Below are 18,867 nucleotides of genomic sequence, written 5' to 3' on the forward strand. Positions count from 1 at the left end.
TGTTGTCAGCAGTGTGTCTGTATTTTTGATGGACAATTGAATGTTCTGCAGAAATATAAGACTACTTTAATTGGTTGTGAGACTCAATAAGGTCCTAATAGAGGAAGACATGCACATGAGGGAAAATCTGTAACAGTAAACTACATAATTTTTAACAACTTAAATGAATAAAATCATTATCCCTCATTATTTCTCTTTAATATTATCACCTTTTCCCGAAAGGCTGCCAGCGAATGAGAATTGGCTCTATTGGGAAAAAATATACAGCAGTGCCTCAAGATACAGTAGCAATATTTTTAGGCTCCTGACAGTTGACGAGGAGGAAAAAAAAATGATGAAAATGGAATAAAACTGAAGTGCAGTATTGTGAATTATTTAGTGCAGGGTCCGTGGCAAAGATCTGACTACTTGCTCATTTAGGAAGATTAACAGATGTGGCAAATCACTTTGCTGTCAATCTTTTTACAGTTCCGAGCTGAAGAACTATGAATAAATCGGATTTCGTATCTCCACTGGGACCTATTCTTTAGGAGGGTCCCCTTTTCCTCTCTTCCCTGCACAGTATGTCTAAAAATAAGAAAAAGGATGCATTTGTTATCCAACGCGACTGAGGGCCATTGTGTTGCATTTCTCTCTGTGGCCTTATCTCACTCATTCAAATTCTGCCCTGACAGCAACTTCTGAATCGGTCTTACTGATTACAGGAGGAAACACATTTGTGCAAGTTCCTTATAGAGCTTCACATAATGAGAAAGAATATGGCGCTGGTGCCGGACAGCAGATAAGTGTGACCTGTACAACAATGGGAGGTTACCAGCCACAGATTCAGTCGAATAGACGACTGTCCTCGTCTCCCACTGACATATCTCTTCAGACTCGGCATCTATGTAGTTTAACATTGCTGAGACTCTTGTGTACGTTTACTGTCACGATAACACTTAGTCCCACCTTACATCTTTACAACCTGTCCTCCAACTGAGGAGCACTCAGACCCAATGAAGACACTTTCACACGGACGTTAATCTGCCACTGGTCACAGCATTGCTTCATGGCGGCAGATATACTGACTAAGGAGAATGAGAACCTCACTTCACCACCTCCTCCTATCTCTCTTTCTCCCATCTCTCCCTCCATCTCCGAGCCACTGTTCAGACAGGAAGCCGTGTGCTCAGAGAAGCTGTTGTCTCGTTAAATGGTGCAACTGAGGAGGAAATGGATAACAGCCAACCTTGGTAATTGTACAGACTTAATCACTGGGAATGAGTTGGCTCAAAGGCCACTCTCCTTTTGAGCTGCTTTTTTAGTTAACACTGTCATGCCTTATACAGCTTTACCTCAAATTCCTCATTATGTGACAGTCCCGGCTAGTGGCTGTGTGAGTCTTAATGCTAACATCAGCATGTTAACATTGACTGCTAACATGCTGAGGTTTAGCAGGTATAATGTTTACCATGTTCACCATCTTAGTTTAACCTGTTAGCATGCTAACTTTTGCAAATTAGCACATAACACAAAGTACAGCTGACATTGAAAATGACATTAGTTTTGAAGGTATTTGGTCAAAAACCAAAGTATTGGACAAATGTCAATTGTGACCTGATGACTGCGCTAGAGGAAAAGTTAAGAGATAACCGAAGTCTTTCCATTTCATCCTGAGTGGGGCTTGAATATTTGTAGCAAAATCTTTCGTCAATCCATCCAATAAATGTCAAGTTATTTCACTTTGAACCATAGACTGTATTTACAAATTGGATGTAGTCACCGTGACGTCACCCGTTGTTGTGGACTAGAGTTTTGAAGCCTCAAATTAGGCATTTTTGCCATCGCCATGTTGTTGACACAAGAGGGAGAGATAAGTACAACCGAAAGCCTAGTAAGATATTTTCGGCAACCAAAATGTTTAATTACCTTTCATGAACTGAAAACACACTGTGAATGTGTTTGTTGTCAACTCCCAGTCCGGACAACGCGAAGGTAGTGACCTGTCAATCACAAGGTAGCCTCGCCCTCAAACATACCCTGCTTTATGGTCTATTTTTACTCTACATGGGACCGTAATTGACTAAATGAACATCATTCTTTATTGAAGAAGTCTTGAGACCAGAAACTCATGTTAACAGTGTTTACTGAGGGAACAAATCAAGTGAGAAGGAGGGTCATTATCTCGTAGACCTCTATAAAATTAGACTTCTTTTTGCAACCGGAGGAGTCGCCCCCTCATGGCCAGAAGAGAGAATGCAAGTTTAAGGCAAGTTTAAGGCACTTCCTTATTGGCTTCACTTTTCAGACCAAGAGGTTTCCGACTGCTCTGAACCACAAATGTTAGCCTCAGGGTGGCACTAGAAGAAGAATCATTGATCATGAAAGGCTTTATCTTCTGGGAATTGTTAACGGCTCTATAAAATTCTATTCCGAAAAAATCCAATAGTTGTTTGATATTTCAGTCCGGACCAACCATTGCCTGTGAAAACACCTCATCTCCTATAGGACATAAATCCAGTGAAGCATTGTGCATTAAAATGGAAAGACGAGGGAGTGTTTGACAGTGTCTTGTTTGACCAGTAAGTCAAACACCCAAAGCACACTGATGTGATGAAGGCTTGAGTCTCATAGCTGGGAGGTGACATGGACATTATGTACAAACACAGAGAGTGGTTATATTCACTTTACTTGATGATAGCTGTTATCAAATGTGGATGTTATTATTGCAAAGATGTAGGCCCATCAATTAGGGGTTGATTCAACATCTCCTTTAAGACTTAATTTAAACTACGAGTAATCAAGCAGCGTGATCCTTTTGACACAAAATGTCAAAGAGACACAGAGTGTCAAACACAGCGTCTGATTGGAGAAGACAACCACGGAGTAAAAACAGCCTTTTCAAACTGTTCGACACAAGCAGCAAATTGGCTGGAAATTAAAACTAATGAGCAATTACCCCACCAATGAACTCCTATTAATGTCTGTTTTCTCAATGCTCTCCAACTGAATCCTAATTTCTATTTATTTAATCAATCTGAATAAATACGACACTTGTTTTTAGTTCCTTAATCTTTCATTGTTTTCTCAGTGAGCCACGGAGAATGTGCGTTTGCATTCTGATAAACATCCAAGAAAAATAATCTCCGAGCTCCTCCTGAAAGACTGTGAATGCAGTGTACACAAACATATTTCTCCATAATCAAAACATGGCACCCGCCATTGGTTCAGTTTATTTATACATTCATGAATACTAAATTTGCATGCGGCTTCTCTTGTGAACATCCTGCCCATATTTCTGCCACATAAAAGGTATTATTTACCCTTTACAAAGAGAAGAGTTGCACTCTGCTTGAACCGATGGCTTGTTTCCGATTTAATCTGGACCTTTACCATGCAACTGCACATGAAAGGCCCTTAAACAAGTGATGGTAATGACTTAATAGGGTGTGTTCACAAAGAGAAAACCGTAACAATATAATCAATTATTCACCCACTCTCTTGGCCCTGAACAGCTAAGATACAGCGGAGGATAAACGTGTGTGCATTGCTTCGGTGATGAATTCAACGCTAATCAATGAACAGTGAGGTAAACTGAAGGTTATTGTTGTTTTTTAATGAACTGGAGCATTGCTGTGTGGGTATTAACATTTTGAATCACAAGTTTATAGATTTGCAGTCATTTCTTCTCCAACAGAGCTGAGCATAATGTTCAGCAACCTCAGCAGAGCTTACTGAGGAACCTGTGTAAAGATTCATCGTTAAAGAAGCCACAAACATAATATCAAAATGACTGGACTTCCCGCAGGACTGCATTTCTGTAAATGTGAACAGATGGTTGTGTGTGTGCATGGAAACTGGACTCACCTGCAGGACATGGCTGTTTTAAACAGATCACTACCACCACCCTCAGATCATCCATCACCTGTAACAACTTACAGAGGTCATTGTGTCAAAGTGAAAACACTCATTCTGCATGTGCAATTAATTTTACACGATCATATGCCTCTTCTGTGCTGGTTTTTTGTAAATAGGTTTGTGTGAATACTTTTCAAGCCTTTCAGGCCCGAAGTGTTGCTGCGGCAAGAGTCACAGATATGAAGAGGCATTTAAAGCATCACAACAGAATAAAGTGAAGCACCATGTGCAATATTAATGGGGTAATTATGCAAATTATACACCAGCTGTCATCACTCAAAAAACAGTGATCTTTGTGTTCATTGTTCTGAAAAGCTTGTGCTCGCCGATATAGCATCTAAACATCTATTCCCCGCTGAAGTCATAGTTCATGCTGTCAGATGAAAACTAAGTCCTGCTGTCATGCTTTAATACAACGCTGATAGCACGCAGGAGTAAAGCTCTCGGAGGACAAAGTCACATCTCCTGTACGCTGAAACACACACATATGAGAACATAAGGTGTATTTACATTACTGCTATTCTTGTGTTTCGATAAATTCAAAAAACTCAACTTTATCATGCAAAGACAAAGCAAACATGACTGACTGTGTTGCAGAAGTCATCCTGGTGTTTGGGTAGACCAATGCTGCCCCCTAGTGTCACAAATGGGAAGAAGAGGAAATGAAATGCAAGTCACTGCTGGTTCCCACTAGAGGTTCCTGTTAATAATATAATAAAATGCAAAACTTAAGTGACCCTCAAGTTGACCCTACAGGGAGAGGTCAAAGTACAAGTCAGATCTAGATTCGTGAAATATTAACAGGAGGAGATAATAATTGCAAATGAAGCCATCTTGGGGAGCTGGCAGTGGGCAACCTTTTCTGGTTTTAAAATGAGCCGTAGAGCAGCACTCCTGGAGCTTCAGTGACTTCTGTCAGTGGTGTTCTTCATCAGGGCAGATGTTTGCAATGCATGAATATGACTCCTCAGGTTAATGGACAGTCCCTTAACCACTGGTTCTTCTTCACAGTACAACAAATGTGAGGTGTAAATTGGTTGATGACTTGAATGCTACAATAACAATCAGGAAGGTTGTTGTAATTGAGGTCAAGAACCTGAGAACTGCTGCTTTCAACACTGTGTCTACCCTGCTGATTTAAGCAGAAAGAAAAGAATGTTAACGTGAAATATGACTACACCTGTTAAAATGTGTTTTACAGATCTGAGATCAAACTGAACAATTAACAAACTCCTATTATTTTATCTTGTGCCAGATTAAAAACTAAACTACAAATCAGAGATTTAAATGCATTTCAGGAAAGTTGGGTAATTCACAAACTGAAGATGCCAAGAAGCTCCAAAAACAGAACAGCCTACATTTCCAATTATGCAACCAATAGCATCATTTTTGATTGACCCTCCCTGCCTGGTTAATTAATGCCCACCTTTTCCCATCTCCTGTTTGTAACGCAGGCCTTACTGTAAAATATTTTCTAATCTCAAACCCAATTTATGTCAACCCTTATGATGTAATCATCTGAATATGTCATTATTTTTATTTTTTCAGACTTTACAAAGCTCCTTCAAAGCCACAGAGGCCGTTTTCACAGGCTGAGTTGTACTCTTCATGACCTGTGAACTAACTTACATGTGTAAAATCCTTATTAAAGGGTAATCTTAAATTTTTAATCTTAAAAGTCTGATTAAATGCACAATGTCCTTGTCTCATGGTAAGTATTAAGAATCTAGTGTGAATAATAGCACTGTTTTATTTAACCACACATCTAAAAAAGGCAATTAACACTCATTTGGAGACATTTCTCATTTGCGACATTTTAGTGCAACTGCTCATTTTCTTTTCTTTGTTGACACACTCATTCATCACAGAGAACGCGGTCTGCACTGGATGCTGCTTTCAGACAATCATCGCTCACTGTACTGTACGTGTCTGTCTCCAGTTTTCCACTGCACTAAGCAATGATGATGGAAACGTTACCAAGGGAACCAGACAGAGCGACGGAGTGTACGTTCCTTTCGGGAGAAGCTGATAATTACTGAGCAGAAATAACTGAAGGTCACAGGTGACCACACTGCAGAAAGTATGACAGTTAAATTATTGATGCAGATAACTAAGCCTTTCCCAGACATTTTTTTTCACACATTTTCTGCAGATACTTTTTACATAACAAACACTATATTGGGACAGTAGTGGTGGAAAACATAGGTATCACATACTTTAATACATTCTTTAACATATTTCTCTTTAGCAGTAATATTCAATGTGAAAAATATATTATAAACTGTAAAGGATTTTCATGATATGCTTAATTTTGGCAAGTAATGCTACATTCATGACTGGGAAAGTCTCCAAGCAGAATATCAGAGGTCTTGGGTGTGTATAAAAAGTCCAAAATAAAGGCCACTAAGTCAAAAGGTTCAGAGAGTTATAACGACTTCCTCCTGGTGTGAGGATTGTTCTTGACCAGGCAGAGAGTTGCACTGCTGGGGGAGGACTGTGACGACGCGGTGCAGGAGCTGCACGAGGCCTGGTCCACCCTGTAGGAGATGGAGTTGTAAAAGACAGGGTTGCTGTGGCCGCCCGCCTGGTCGCTGTGAGGCGGGGATGGGCTCTGGTATATGTCCGGGCCGCAGCACATGCAGGAGAACCAGGCCCTGAGTCTGCTGGGTTCTGAGAGCTCTGGGTGTTCAGATAAAATAAGTCTGCGCTCCTCTAGGGGAGAGTCGAGGAGATTCATACAGCTGGAGCCCGCCTCCATGGGAAGGCTCAGGTTGAACAGGCTGCTGTGTCCGTCTTCGCGGTCTCCATCGCTAACACCAGCAGTTTCTGCCTCCGCCCCCGACACCTCCCCATCCCCCCGCGTTCCCTGCTCCTCTACCCTCGCCTCAGGCCTCGCATCGGGCTCCTCGCTGCTGACAGTGAGAAACCTCAGAACCACCAGGTTAAGAAAAGCCCCAATGACTGTCAGCCCGACCAAAATGTACATGAAGCTGAATGCCACATAGGGGGGTCGCTTCTGGAGGGCGTCCGTCTTCTGCAGGGCCACAAAATCCCCGAATCCAATGGTGGTGAGCGTGATGAAGCTGTAGTAGTAGGCATTAAAGAAGGTCCAGTCCTCAAAGTGGGAGAAGGCTGCGGCTCCGATGCACAGGGTGCTCATGCACGACAGCAGACCCACCAGGACCATGTTCCCCATGGACACCTCGGTCTTCCGTAGACCCAGGCCCTGCTTGGCTCTGCGCAGGAGGTAGCGGACGAAGGTGTTGATCCTCTCGCCCAGGCTCTGGAACATGACCAGGGTCAGAGGGATGCCCAAGACTGCGTAAAACATACAGAAGGCCTTGCCAGCGTCAGTGCGTGGAGCGGCGTGGCCATAACCTACAAAGTCACAGTATATGGCAGGTCACATAATGTCAAGTACTGCTGGTTAATGTCTAGAAAGATTCACAGTCAAGCCTCTGCTTCTCAGTTTAAAAGGGGTCTCAAACACTTAATTAAACCATAATAAGTTTGATGTACAATATGTAGCTGTTTTCATGGTTAAACCTTCATGAATTAGTGTCTGAATATCATCACATGCCTCTGCTTAATGTGAACCGGCTCATTGTGCCAAATCGTTGAGAGTTATCACTAAACTCTTTGAGCTCACTGATTGAAAGAAACAGTTGTCTGCCTGTTTTGATACGCTTCTGCCCCCTATTGGTTAAAAAGTGATAAATGCAGCTTTAAAGAAGAGTGCAGGGTGGTTAGACAGACAGAGGGAAAACATATTTATAAAATATGTAATATAAGAAAATTAATGTCAAACTTTTTTATCAACAAAAGACTTGCGCACCCACACACAAGTGTCTTCACTTATTCTGCCTAATCAGAAAAGCTGCAATTGAGGTTACAAAACTACATGAACATATTAAAAATAAATGAAATGTGTAGCCTCTCACACCGTACTGGTGCCGTGAGGTGACACTTTTGTCCTACAAATATTTGCTCCGTACTCCATTCACTTATAGCGATTCCTGTTTTTCTGTGGGGAAAAAAAGTATTGAAAAGTCCACAGAAACTTCCCTCACCTCAATAGTATGATGAACTTTGCTCTCCAAACACTCACCATGTTCCCGTTGTATTTTCATCAAAATGTGTCTTAATAGGTCTACATTAAAAAGGCCTACCATCTCAATCCTCAGTCAGGACCCCGTAACACTGGAAAGTATTACAACAATACTGTCACAAGTGGCTGCTCTCAGGTTCGATTCTCGCATGAGGTTTAAGAAGGGAACAGTAAGTTTAGCAGCGTACGCATGTGTATGGAAAAAGGAGAAGTGATACATTTTTTTAATCAGAAGTTTTGAGATATTTTAAAGTTTAAAGTTAAAGTTTTAAAGTTAAAGTTTTATGATGTTTTTTGTATCTATTTTGAAAACTGGTCACTAGGATAGTTCATTGTAAAAACTATGAATCTTGGTTGATCACTTTTTAACGATCAACACTATTGGGAGTAATGGTTCACATGAAAAGATATAGATGTGTGCTGGCATATCCCTTTATGTGATTGTAAACGTCACAATGCCAGTCTCTAAGATGCTGTTTTTTGTTAACAAGGTGTTAATCAATGGGAAGTCGTTAAAGGCAATGGCAAACTTCAGTTCCTATTTGCAAAATCACGAACAACATGCATGTTCATCATGTAACACATGAAAGTTTCATCTATTCCTCTAATAAGTGCACCCTGCAGTTTGGGGCCCTATAAAAGTATTCCTCCTTTAAACAGAGTGGACAAACACAAATATGCTTCTTGTCCTATATGGGTTGTTGTTTTTGAGATAAGATATGGGGAGATCATAAAGCATACTTACCAATTGTTGTGATAACAGTGATGGCGAAGTAAAAAGAGCCGGCAAACTTCCACTGCCTCCCGGCGCGGTGCGGCTCCAAATGGAGGACCACCCTCTCGACGTCCCGGTAGTCCTCCTCGGTGAAGCCGTACTTCTTCTTCAGCTCGTTCAGCTCCTCCTCCAGCGCACTTCTCCTCGAACTCTCGTTGTCCGACTCCAGGGCGTCGAAGACGGCGGCTCCTATGAGGAGGTAGAAAACAATGGAGAGGATGAGAGAGAGGGTCCTGATGTTCTGCGTCTTCATCCTCAACTCCGGAGTACGCGCGGAGGACAAGGGGGGCGCTGCTGCTGCTCAGAGGAACAGACGGAGGAGGAGGACACAGGAGCATCCTCCATGACCTCCATCCATCTACAGGGACGGGTCGAGGTCCCTTTGGCCTGCTGGGATTACAGCACACACCCAAATGGGTCGTGTGTTGCAATTGTATCCTGTTCTATTAGGGTGACTTCAGGTGAAATGGCAGCACCTTGCCTTTCCACAGGATGTTGGGTGCTCACAATCATGACCTCATTCACTGCAGCCTACCTTTAAAGTACAGGTGCACTCTGTTTGGGGCGGCTGTGTGCGTAGTGGAGAGCAAGGTAGTTCTCCAATCAGAGGGTCGGTGGTTCGATACCCGGCTTCTGCAGTCGATGTGTCCTTGGGCAAGACACTTAACCCCAAGTTGCTCCCGAAGGCTTGCCATCGGTGTGGACTGGATGTTGTATGAATGTTAGTTAGAGTCTGATGGTGGCACCTTGCATGGTAGCCTGTCATCAGTGTGTGAATGGGTGAATGATATGTAATATACTACTGATTGTAAGTCGCTTTGGATAAAAGCGTCTGCTAAATGACTGTAATGTAATGTAAATGTAATGTTTACAGAAGTCCCTCTGCAGTCACCGTGTGTGGTTACTTCATGTTGATGTTTGACATTGACTGTGGAGAATGACTGAGTGTGCAGTTTGACCACATACTGTATGAGTTTTCATTTGCATTGCAAGTGTATGCACGAGGACGTGAAATTAAAATCCAATTTTTGGAAAGTGAAATAGAAAGAAAATGTTTTTTCAAAATGTCTAAAAAAAATTTAAACTGAAAAGTGGTGCATGCAAATGTATTCAGCCCTTTTCTATGAATCCCCTAAATAAGAGCTTGTGCTAGAAATTACCTTCAGAAAGTCACATAATTAGTTAAATAAGTTCCTACTACCAACTACTACTACAAATAAAATAGTGATATGACTTCTGAAGGTAATAGCACCAGATCTCATTAAGAGCTTCATGGCAAAGGAGGTGAATACATAATCACGCACCACTTTTTATTTTTTTTTAAAGCATTTTTTTATGCATTTTACTTAATGCGGAAGGAGGAAAAACACAGAGAGAGGTGAATACTTTTGAAAGGCACTCAACTCTGTTCATAGTGGGAGAGCATCTTTGTTTTTAAACAAAATATTGCATAAATAACTGAATAAATTAACAATTCCAACATGTGCAATACAAATGTATGAGCATCTAAAATGATCTTGGTGTCCTTGATATTATATTCTTGGTACCCACAGCACAAACATTGTCAGTATTAATGGTTTCAAAAATAAATCAATGCCTCTGGCTATAGAAGCCTAGAAAAAAAATCCACTATACTCCTCTTGCACTTATTAATTAATTCCAATTTAATATAAATTCAATTTTTTTCCATTTGTGTAAATTTACATGGCAACCACAGTAATAAAAATGTTTTAGTTCACAATTATCATCCCTTTCTGTCCCTCTTTATATAAATATTGTGCGCATGTTATTATTATTATGTGCAGCATAAATACGTGAATCACTGATCCTGTTTGGAGAGGTTTGAGATCCACAAGTGTCAGAGTGTCTGTGTGTGTGTGTGTGTGTGTGTGTGTGTGTGTGTGTGTGTGTGTGTGTGTGTGTGTGTGTGTGTGTGTGTGTGTGTGTGTGTGTGTGTGTGTGTGTGTGTTGTGTCTGCGGCTGCCACAGAGGAGCATAGCAGAAACAGCTGTGCTTTCCAGACTCTACTCTCCTGATTATTTTGCCCTGTGAAGCGTTCATGTGCGGAGTATTCACAATACACGCTCGGCTAAAATATTACTCTGAGCGATGAAGCATTAGCTGGTGGCAGCGCTGACCTTTATCAAGCACACTTAGTCCCTGAGTGATTTCCAGCAAGCCTTCGTCATTAACTAAGTCCACCACACAGACTGAGCGGGAGAGACAGACAGCGGTGATGCTCTGTGTGTCTGTGTCAGTTAAAGACACACACAGGCCTGGTAGAGGCAGCTCTCAGTGGCATCTGCAGGGTTTTAGCTCAGCGCCACAGCAGAGGAACCAGAAAATAGGCTGACTCCTGTAGCACCGTGCTGCAAGTTATTTCAGTTTCATATACTGCATGAAGTTCCCATCTATTTCAGGAAGACATTCCAATTTGTGGGACCCATTCATGCACTAAACCCGGCCATAAAGAGCCTGAGATCTGTCATTTGAATCCACATTTATTGCCTCCATTCCATATGAAACATATGGCTATCTCTACACTGTGTTTTTATCTTCCCGAGACAGCGCAGGACCTCATCCCGCTTTAGTAAGCACAAATTAATCTATTGCCGAGCAGATGATAACAGTGTAGCATGCAGACAAGTTTGGATTTTTTTTCCACTGGCGGTAAGAGCAATTATCTCCTTTTGAAAGGAGTCACTGGGAGATAATAGCCTTGCGAGAGACCACTTAATGAGAGCCCACAGATGTTTACAGCGGTATTATTCAACAGCAGTTCTCTATGTAGATTTCACATTGTTTGCAGGAAACGAATAGCCCACAGAAGAAATAGTCACATCAATAGAATTGGCCATAACGTATTTTGTATAACCCAGAAGTTGGCATTGCATTGGTTGTCTTGACAGAAGGCCAATGGGATTTCCTATTGGATTTTTATCTATGTATATATACACGTTTTATTTGTTCAGAAAGATAACCTTCACAATGAAACCACTATTGTGATTTTTTTGCATAAATGCAATCAACAGAAGTAAAAAGTTATTGTCTATAAACAAACTCTTCCAGGGTCGCATTCACGTCACCACCACTAAGCCAAAGGCAGACTAGTGTTCCACGTGATGAAGTTTTGTAGTCTCATCCAGCCACTTGTTAGCAACTGCCTTTTTTAAGACACGTAAAAGCTTCATAATTCACAAAAGGGGTATTTACTGACAATTATATATTGTAGAACAAAACATTAAATTTCCCAAAGGGAATTTTCACCCCAAAATATTTGCCTCTTACCTGTGCTATTTATAAATCTAGATTGTTTTGATGTGAGTTGCCTAGTTTTGGAGATATTGTCTGTAGAGATGTCTTCTCTTGAATGTTAAGGTACTATATGGCAATCGGCTTGCGGTGCTCAAAGCAGTTTTTCCTGAAACTGCTCACGACAAGGTCAGAAGATCTTGAGTAACATAGTCATGATTTCTGGTAAGAGACAGTGTTAAGTTTTTTTTATATGTTTTTTGGGCACTTTGAGCGCCACAAGCCTAAATTCAAGAGAAGGCAGACCACTCTATGACTGCGACATCATTATTTACTATTCACTTATTATGAACTGTCCCTTTAAGCTTGTGTTAACCACAGAATTTCAGGCATCTAACCAATAGCCCATTCAAAAAACCCATTGACTTTGAGACAAGGGAACCGGAAGTGCTAAAATGCTCATTTCCGTGTTTTAGGACTCATTCCTGCAGCACCCCATTCAGCAGGATACTGTGCGAAGAAAAAGTGACTCTTTTAATATGATCCTGTGGTTAAACAACTCTCCAGCCATGAAGTAATGATGCTGCATTATCTGATGCGCTCATGTCAATATCTCTCGCTCTACAGGACATTTCATACATCCCTTTATCTGCCACAGGAAGACATTAAGAGCAGGATGTCCACTGACTGGAGTCGAGACACTCATCTGTCCAAGTGCCATTCCCGTAGAAAACGAGGCGGGGAAACATACTGCAAACATGATGCTATCAGTGGAGATAAAGACGGTCGTTATGATGATCATATTTTACAGAGACAAGGTCTATTTTGGTCGTATAAACAGAAACGCAGCATCTTTTCAAAGCCTGTTTAATAAAAATTTAAAAAAGCCTTTATATGAGCTTGCAGGCGAGTATCTCTTTGGTGACAAGTCATCCGTGTCACAGAGGGAAACAGGCCTGAACTTTGCAGCTAATGTGAACAGTCCTTTGAGCCTTATTAGCCAAAAGGGCATGGACGTGGTCTTCCATTACTTTACATCACCCTAAGGGAGAAGTGCTTCATTCAGGTCGAGGCACCTGGTGTGACGATGGATTGTTGAATTTCTTTTTGATGTGGATCACTGTTTTCCTCAAATGACAGTAAATTGTAGCTGACAGCAGTCTTTGTGTTTTTGAATTATAGTCATAGTGGCATTTGCCGTTTGAGTTGAAATAAAAATCTGTCTATGTTTTGGCACAAGGGTAATTTCTTCCTGTCCACGTTTTAGTGAACCAAATGAGTTGGGTAGACAAAATGCTAAGCAACACATCAAAAATCAAATAATTTAAATGAAATGTCTTAAACAAAAATAATCTTGTTATGGTAAACAGATTTATTATTTTGATATCTGTTGGATGGCTGGTTAAAGTAAAGTTTCACATTGAAATATTAGCCCAAATGGAAAAGAGGCCATGATATATAGACCCCTTGCGGTTTTATGCTCCTGTTTAATTAAATGATAAGCACCTACCAAAGGTCAGAAAACTCACATAATTGTTGCATAATTGATAGAGGGCCAATTAGAAAACATGTTCGGACTCAAATACAATTACAGTCGCTGAAGTCTAGCGGGTTTTTTTTTCACTTTTAATAAACAAAACCCGAGTAGTAGGTTAACATGAACACAGATAATCAATTTAAATGATACAAATCTGTGTTTGAACAACATTCGGACAGGCTCATATGTGATTTTCTAGTTGACAAACAACAAAACCTAGTCCTTAATTTACCATTGAAAGTAGACCAAATCTGTAAATATCAAGTTTCGTATGGTGGCCAGAGAATCTTTCATTTATCCATGACTTTGAACCCTCCTTAAAAATGGCTTGATTTAAAGAAGGATCACATTTTCTAAATTTACAAAAGGACAGGTAACCCTTTTTGTTTTGTACCTTATAAGACCTAAATATATCAGTTGAAGTGCAAATTAAGGGCTTCACCTTAAATGTGGGGATAATTGTGATAGATTTATTATATCAAGGTATATCAATGGATTGTCTACATCATTTCAGTGCTTAAAAATCCCATCCCTGAACCTGAGCACAGAAAATCCTTTCATAAAGCGAGCTTTCGGTCAGAGGCCTTTTTGTTGGTCAAGAACCGCTGGCAAGTGAATGAAAGGTGAAAGGTTACGCCGAGAGAGCTGTTTTGGATCAACTCCCTAGGAGCATTGCAACTGCTGGGTCTGAGGACTTTGACATGTTTAAATTTGAGATATATATATATATATATATATATATATATATATATAGAGAGAGAGAGAGAGAGAGAGAGAGAGAGAGATACACATACATATTTGAATTAACAACAACACTATATGCTCTATTTGTTCACGGCTTGATCCTCATGTTTACATAGCATTTATCTATATTTTGTATATATTTTTTGTATCTGGTCGTATATATTCTGTATTTTGTGTACAGTAAATGTGGTGCTAGTGCTTCTTGACTGTCTCAATATTATAGACACTGTGTCAATAGCATGTAGTCCATCATACCCAAGACTACAATTCCCATGTGTTTAGAAACAGGTTCAAATGATTGACAAGTATTATGCATTAAGGCTAATCAAGTGATGTCCCTTGAACCTTTTGTACTGCTACATTTGCTGGCTAATACCTACTGCGTGACAGCTATTTATGTTGTAAAACAGCAATACGGCTCTTAACCTCTGTAAAGTTTAAAACATTCACTTCAAACAACATTTGTAACTGCAAAATACAAATAATAAGACAATGAGATGTCTCTTACTTAACTTAAAAACCCAAGATGGAGGAAATAAGTATTTCTGTTTATTTTCACTTTAGCCATTTAACCCTTAAGCCAACTCTCTGAACCTGCTGGTTTGGGTGTTAGCTGTCGACATAGTTTCGGTTATGTGCAAAGAGAAAGTTTAGAGAAAATGAAAGTGAAACAGACTAAAGAGTAGCTACAGCTGACCCCACCGGCACAGATGAGGACTGTGTCTCTGCTGTGTTGCCTCCTAAAGTATATATTTCTGCTCGCTATGTCCGTGTTTAACTTCAACCGACTTTATTCCGTGTATGAGTGGTTTCGGCGCATACTATCACTCGTTTGGCGCTGTGTGAAAGCGAGATTCGGCGTAATAGTCGGATATGCGTTTTCCCAGATACGCCTGCTAAAGGGCAACGGGAACCAGGTGGAGCCTGACAAGAACCCCGAAGACAGACCCACGAAGAAGAGTGTCTCCAAGGCCGAGGAAATAAACCCCGGAGACAGACCCACGGAGAGGAGTGTCTCCGTTGAGGTCAAGGACATAAACCCCGGAGACAGACCCACGGAGAGGAGTGTCTCCGTTGAGGTCAAGGACATAAACCCCGGAGACAGACCCACGGAGAGGAGTTCCTCCGCTGAGGTCAAGGACATAAACCCCGGAGACAGACCCACGGAGAGGAGTGTCTCCAAGGCCGAGGAAATAAACCCCGGAGACAGACCCACGGAGAGGAGTTCCTCCGCTGAGTTCGAGGACATAAACCCCGGAGACAGACCCACGGAGAGGAGTTCCTCCGCTGAGTTCGAGGAGTCTCGCCCTGAGGGTCAACATGAGCCCGCAGCCGGAAAGAGGGCCGCCGACCCCGACAGAGTGCTCACCTGCAAGCGGCAGAGGGTTGAGGAAGGTGACGGTGAGTTTGACGGAGAGGAGTATCGAGTCCAGACCACAGATGAGCTGTTCTGTGGATATGACTCAACGTGGGAGACCGAGGAGCCTCAGAGGGCCTCAGTCATGAGGACCAGGAGACCAGCAGCGTATAACGTGAGTCCACCAGAGGCCTGCTGTCCAGCTCTGAGAGGTGTTTCATTATAGGCCTGCACTGGAATCACTTTCTGTTTGATGTTGTGTTTGTGTCTTTATTGATCTGATTGTGACCTTATATATTTTTTTACACACACACACATATGTATGATATATATATATATATATATAGACAAGGGTGACTTGGCAGAATTGACTGCAGTGTTTGTTGTTAGGCCACCAGTGAATGTCAGGAGTTTAAACTGACCTTCTATTATTTTCTGTGTTTCAGCAAAAATTCGACAGATTTTTTAACTCTGCAAGAGACATGCAGAACTACAGGCATGACTACCCTGTGAGTTAAACACACACACACACACACACACACACACACACACACACACACACACACACACACACACACACACACACACACACACACACACACACACACACACTGTCACATATATAAGTGTTAACCATGCACACATTCTTTAATATTTCCCCACAGTCCCAGTTCAGGAAAAAACGCTGGAACCAAGGATCTGTAAGTACAGAAATGATTATTGTGTGTCTATGTGACTTATTATATGACATGGTTATTTCTTAGTTTAAAAACTATAAACGTCTAAATGCAACTCTCTTCTGTTGAGTAGGATGACATGCCTAATCTGAACTTCTACCTCGGAATGGAGTGCTCAAAACCTGACGGTAGGCCTGCAGTAACAAGCACATGACTAATATGACGTATTTCAAATCAGTGTACTGCAGTATAAATCTGCATCTGAAAAACAAAGTTTTTAATCAAGAACAAGGATTCATTAGAACAGTGATGTCTGCATGTAACCCCCTCATCACAGTACAAGTCTGTGACATCCCACATTGTCACATTGATCAATCTTAATCTGTGAAAATATCCTAACATCTATCTACAAATTGATTTCCTTCTGGTATTTTGTATTTGTCATCAGGTGTCTATATACAGGATTTCCACGATGATTGGTATGGACAGTATGACAGACTGGAGCGTGTACACTCCTACATTCAGTGGTAAGTTACTCTATGATCACAGGTGTAATTTATAATGTGTAGTTCCTGTTAATACGACTTATTTGTCCCTCTCAAAGGTTGTTCCCACTGCAGGAACCAGGGATGAACTATGAGGCCAGTACACTGACCAAAAAAGAAATAGAGGTAATCCGCTTACAGCTAGCAAGTTAAAATATCAAACGAAATTCATCACATGTTCTGACATAAGTTCTACTTTTCCACTTTTCCTTCAGGAGTTTTGTGAGAACGCCACCGCAAAGGCAAATCTGTTGAAGTCGTACAAGCTCATGTTGGACTTCTATGGTATCGAGTTGTGTGATGAAAAGACAGGAGAAGTCGGGAGAGCATCAAACTGGAGAGAGCGATTCAACAACCTGAACAGGTGATCTCTGATTTTCAATGAAACATATTGTTCCCTAGATGTAACAAAAGCATCTAAGTAATGTCTTTTTTTTTTGTGCCTTTTTATTGTTTGTCATTGACAGTCGAACTCATAACAACCTGCGCATCACCCGCATCCTGAAGTGCCAGGGAACTCTGGGGTTCCGTCACTATCAAGCCCCCCTGGTCCGCTTCTTCCTGGAGGAGACCCTCGTCCACGAAGAACTCCCAAATGTCAAGGAGAGTGTTCTCAACTACTTTGTGTTCGCTGTCCTCAATAAGAGAGAACGCAGGAATCTCATCAAGTTTGCCTTTTTGAGTTATGACCGTAAAGATGAGTTTGTGTGGTGCCCTAAAAGGATTCAAATGATTTGGTCACAGGGAATGAAAGGCAGAAGAGGGAATTTTGGGACAGGCCGACAAAATATCTGCCCCGAAGAGAATGTCACAGAGGCTCAAAGCAGCAAAGACGGAGAAGAAATGGGCAGTGATGATGAGGCAGATGCACTCCAAATACTGGATATAAGTAGTTCATGCAGTGGTTTGTTTTGAAGTTATGGATGCAAATCATTTTTGTTTATTTTAATTCTCACAATAAGGTTTCTGGACTTCTATGTTTGTTTTATTCTTACTTGACTTTCACAAACAAAAAGATGCAATATTCTGACCTGTAAAACATTAATTTGTAATAAAAGTGCTTCTGTTTTGGTCGGGCAAATTAAGAGTTTTAAGAATTGTTCACCAGTTTGACTGGTTAATAAACCTGAAACAATTGTTTGGTACTATTTTCTAATGAATTCTTTTTTCGTATTCAGTATGGTCACATCCTGTTTTCCTGATCGCTGATCTCCCACCCTTGCATTTATAACTATTAAAGTAGTAGCATTGTGCATATTAATGCGATTAGTTTCACATAACACTTGTGCACAGATGATGGCAAAAACAATGTCAAATAGTATTTGTTTACTGGTAGTATTGCATTTAAAGTTGGACATTGAAAGAGAAGGGAGATTCTACGATCAGTTCTGTGTTTGGGGGAGTTGTGTATCGCTAAAATGCAGTAAAGTGATCTGATGATTTAGGAGCAGGGAGAAACTTTTTTCCTTAAGTTTGTATTATTATATATGATTATGTATTAATCCTGTTGATTATGGATTTGGCTCTACAAATATTTATCAAGTTTTCCCCTCAGCAGGTTTCTTCACCTTCTTTGAGACTTTGTTGTAAGACCCCACCTGGGCTTAGATACATGTAGATATAAATTCCAATTTAAGTATGGCCAGGATGCCAAAAAGCAGCTCATTATATTGGAGGTGCTGCAACAGCCTAAAACACATTCATTGGAATTGGACTAACTGGCTGTCATGTGACTCCCTGCAAACCTGGGTCAGGATAGCCAGAAAAGCAGGCTAGGTTGCATACCGCAAAATGCAACCGGAAACAGTTAAACATCCAGGTACTTTTTGGCATACAGTATTTGACATACTATGTATCGGGATAGACTGAATCTTTTTCAGGCATACGAAATAGTATAGCAGTATGGGTATTGGAACGCAGAACTTGTACTAGCCAATCACAACGTGAAAGCTAATCTGTTGACTTTACTTTGTGA

At 41.0% G+C, this 18,867-nt stretch overlaps 2 protein-coding genes across 2 annotated transcripts; one reads left to right on the forward strand and one right to left on the reverse strand.

The window, feature by feature from the left end:
* Positions 1 to 5,649: 5,649 nt before the first annotated feature.
* Positions 5,650 to 9,033, reverse strand: LOC129106056 (potassium channel subfamily K member 15-like). Its single transcript, XM_054617364.1, has 2 exons — positions 8,751 to 9,033; positions 5,650 to 7,275 (listed from the first exon to the last, which is right to left on the reverse strand). The coding sequence occupies exons 1-2, from the start codon at positions 9,031 to 9,033 to the stop codon at positions 6,323 to 6,325; spliced, it is 1,236 nt and encodes a 411-aa protein (XP_054473339.1). The 3' UTR covers positions 5,650 to 6,322.
* A 5,967-nt stretch (positions 9,034 to 15,000) lies between these two features.
* LOC129105931 (opioid growth factor receptor-like protein 1) lies at positions 15,001 to 18,037 on the forward strand. Its single transcript, XM_054617207.1, has 8 exons — positions 15,001 to 15,845; positions 16,117 to 16,179; positions 16,336 to 16,371; positions 16,481 to 16,535; positions 16,796 to 16,874; positions 16,952 to 17,018; positions 17,108 to 17,256; positions 17,360 to 18,037. Exons 1-8 carry the CDS (start codon positions 15,024 to 15,026, stop codon positions 17,805 to 17,807), a joined length of 1,719 nt encoding a protein of 572 aa, XP_054473182.1. The 5' UTR covers positions 15,001 to 15,023; the 3' UTR covers positions 17,808 to 18,037.
* The last annotated feature ends 830 nt before the right edge of the window (positions 18,038 to 18,867 follow it).

This window comes from Anoplopoma fimbria, chromosome 17, assembly GCF_027596085.1.
Source record: "Anoplopoma fimbria isolate UVic2021 breed Golden Eagle Sablefish chromosome 17, Afim_UVic_2022, whole genome shotgun sequence".
Taxonomy (NCBI): domain Eukaryota; kingdom Metazoa; phylum Chordata; class Actinopteri; order Perciformes; family Anoplopomatidae; genus Anoplopoma; species Anoplopoma fimbria.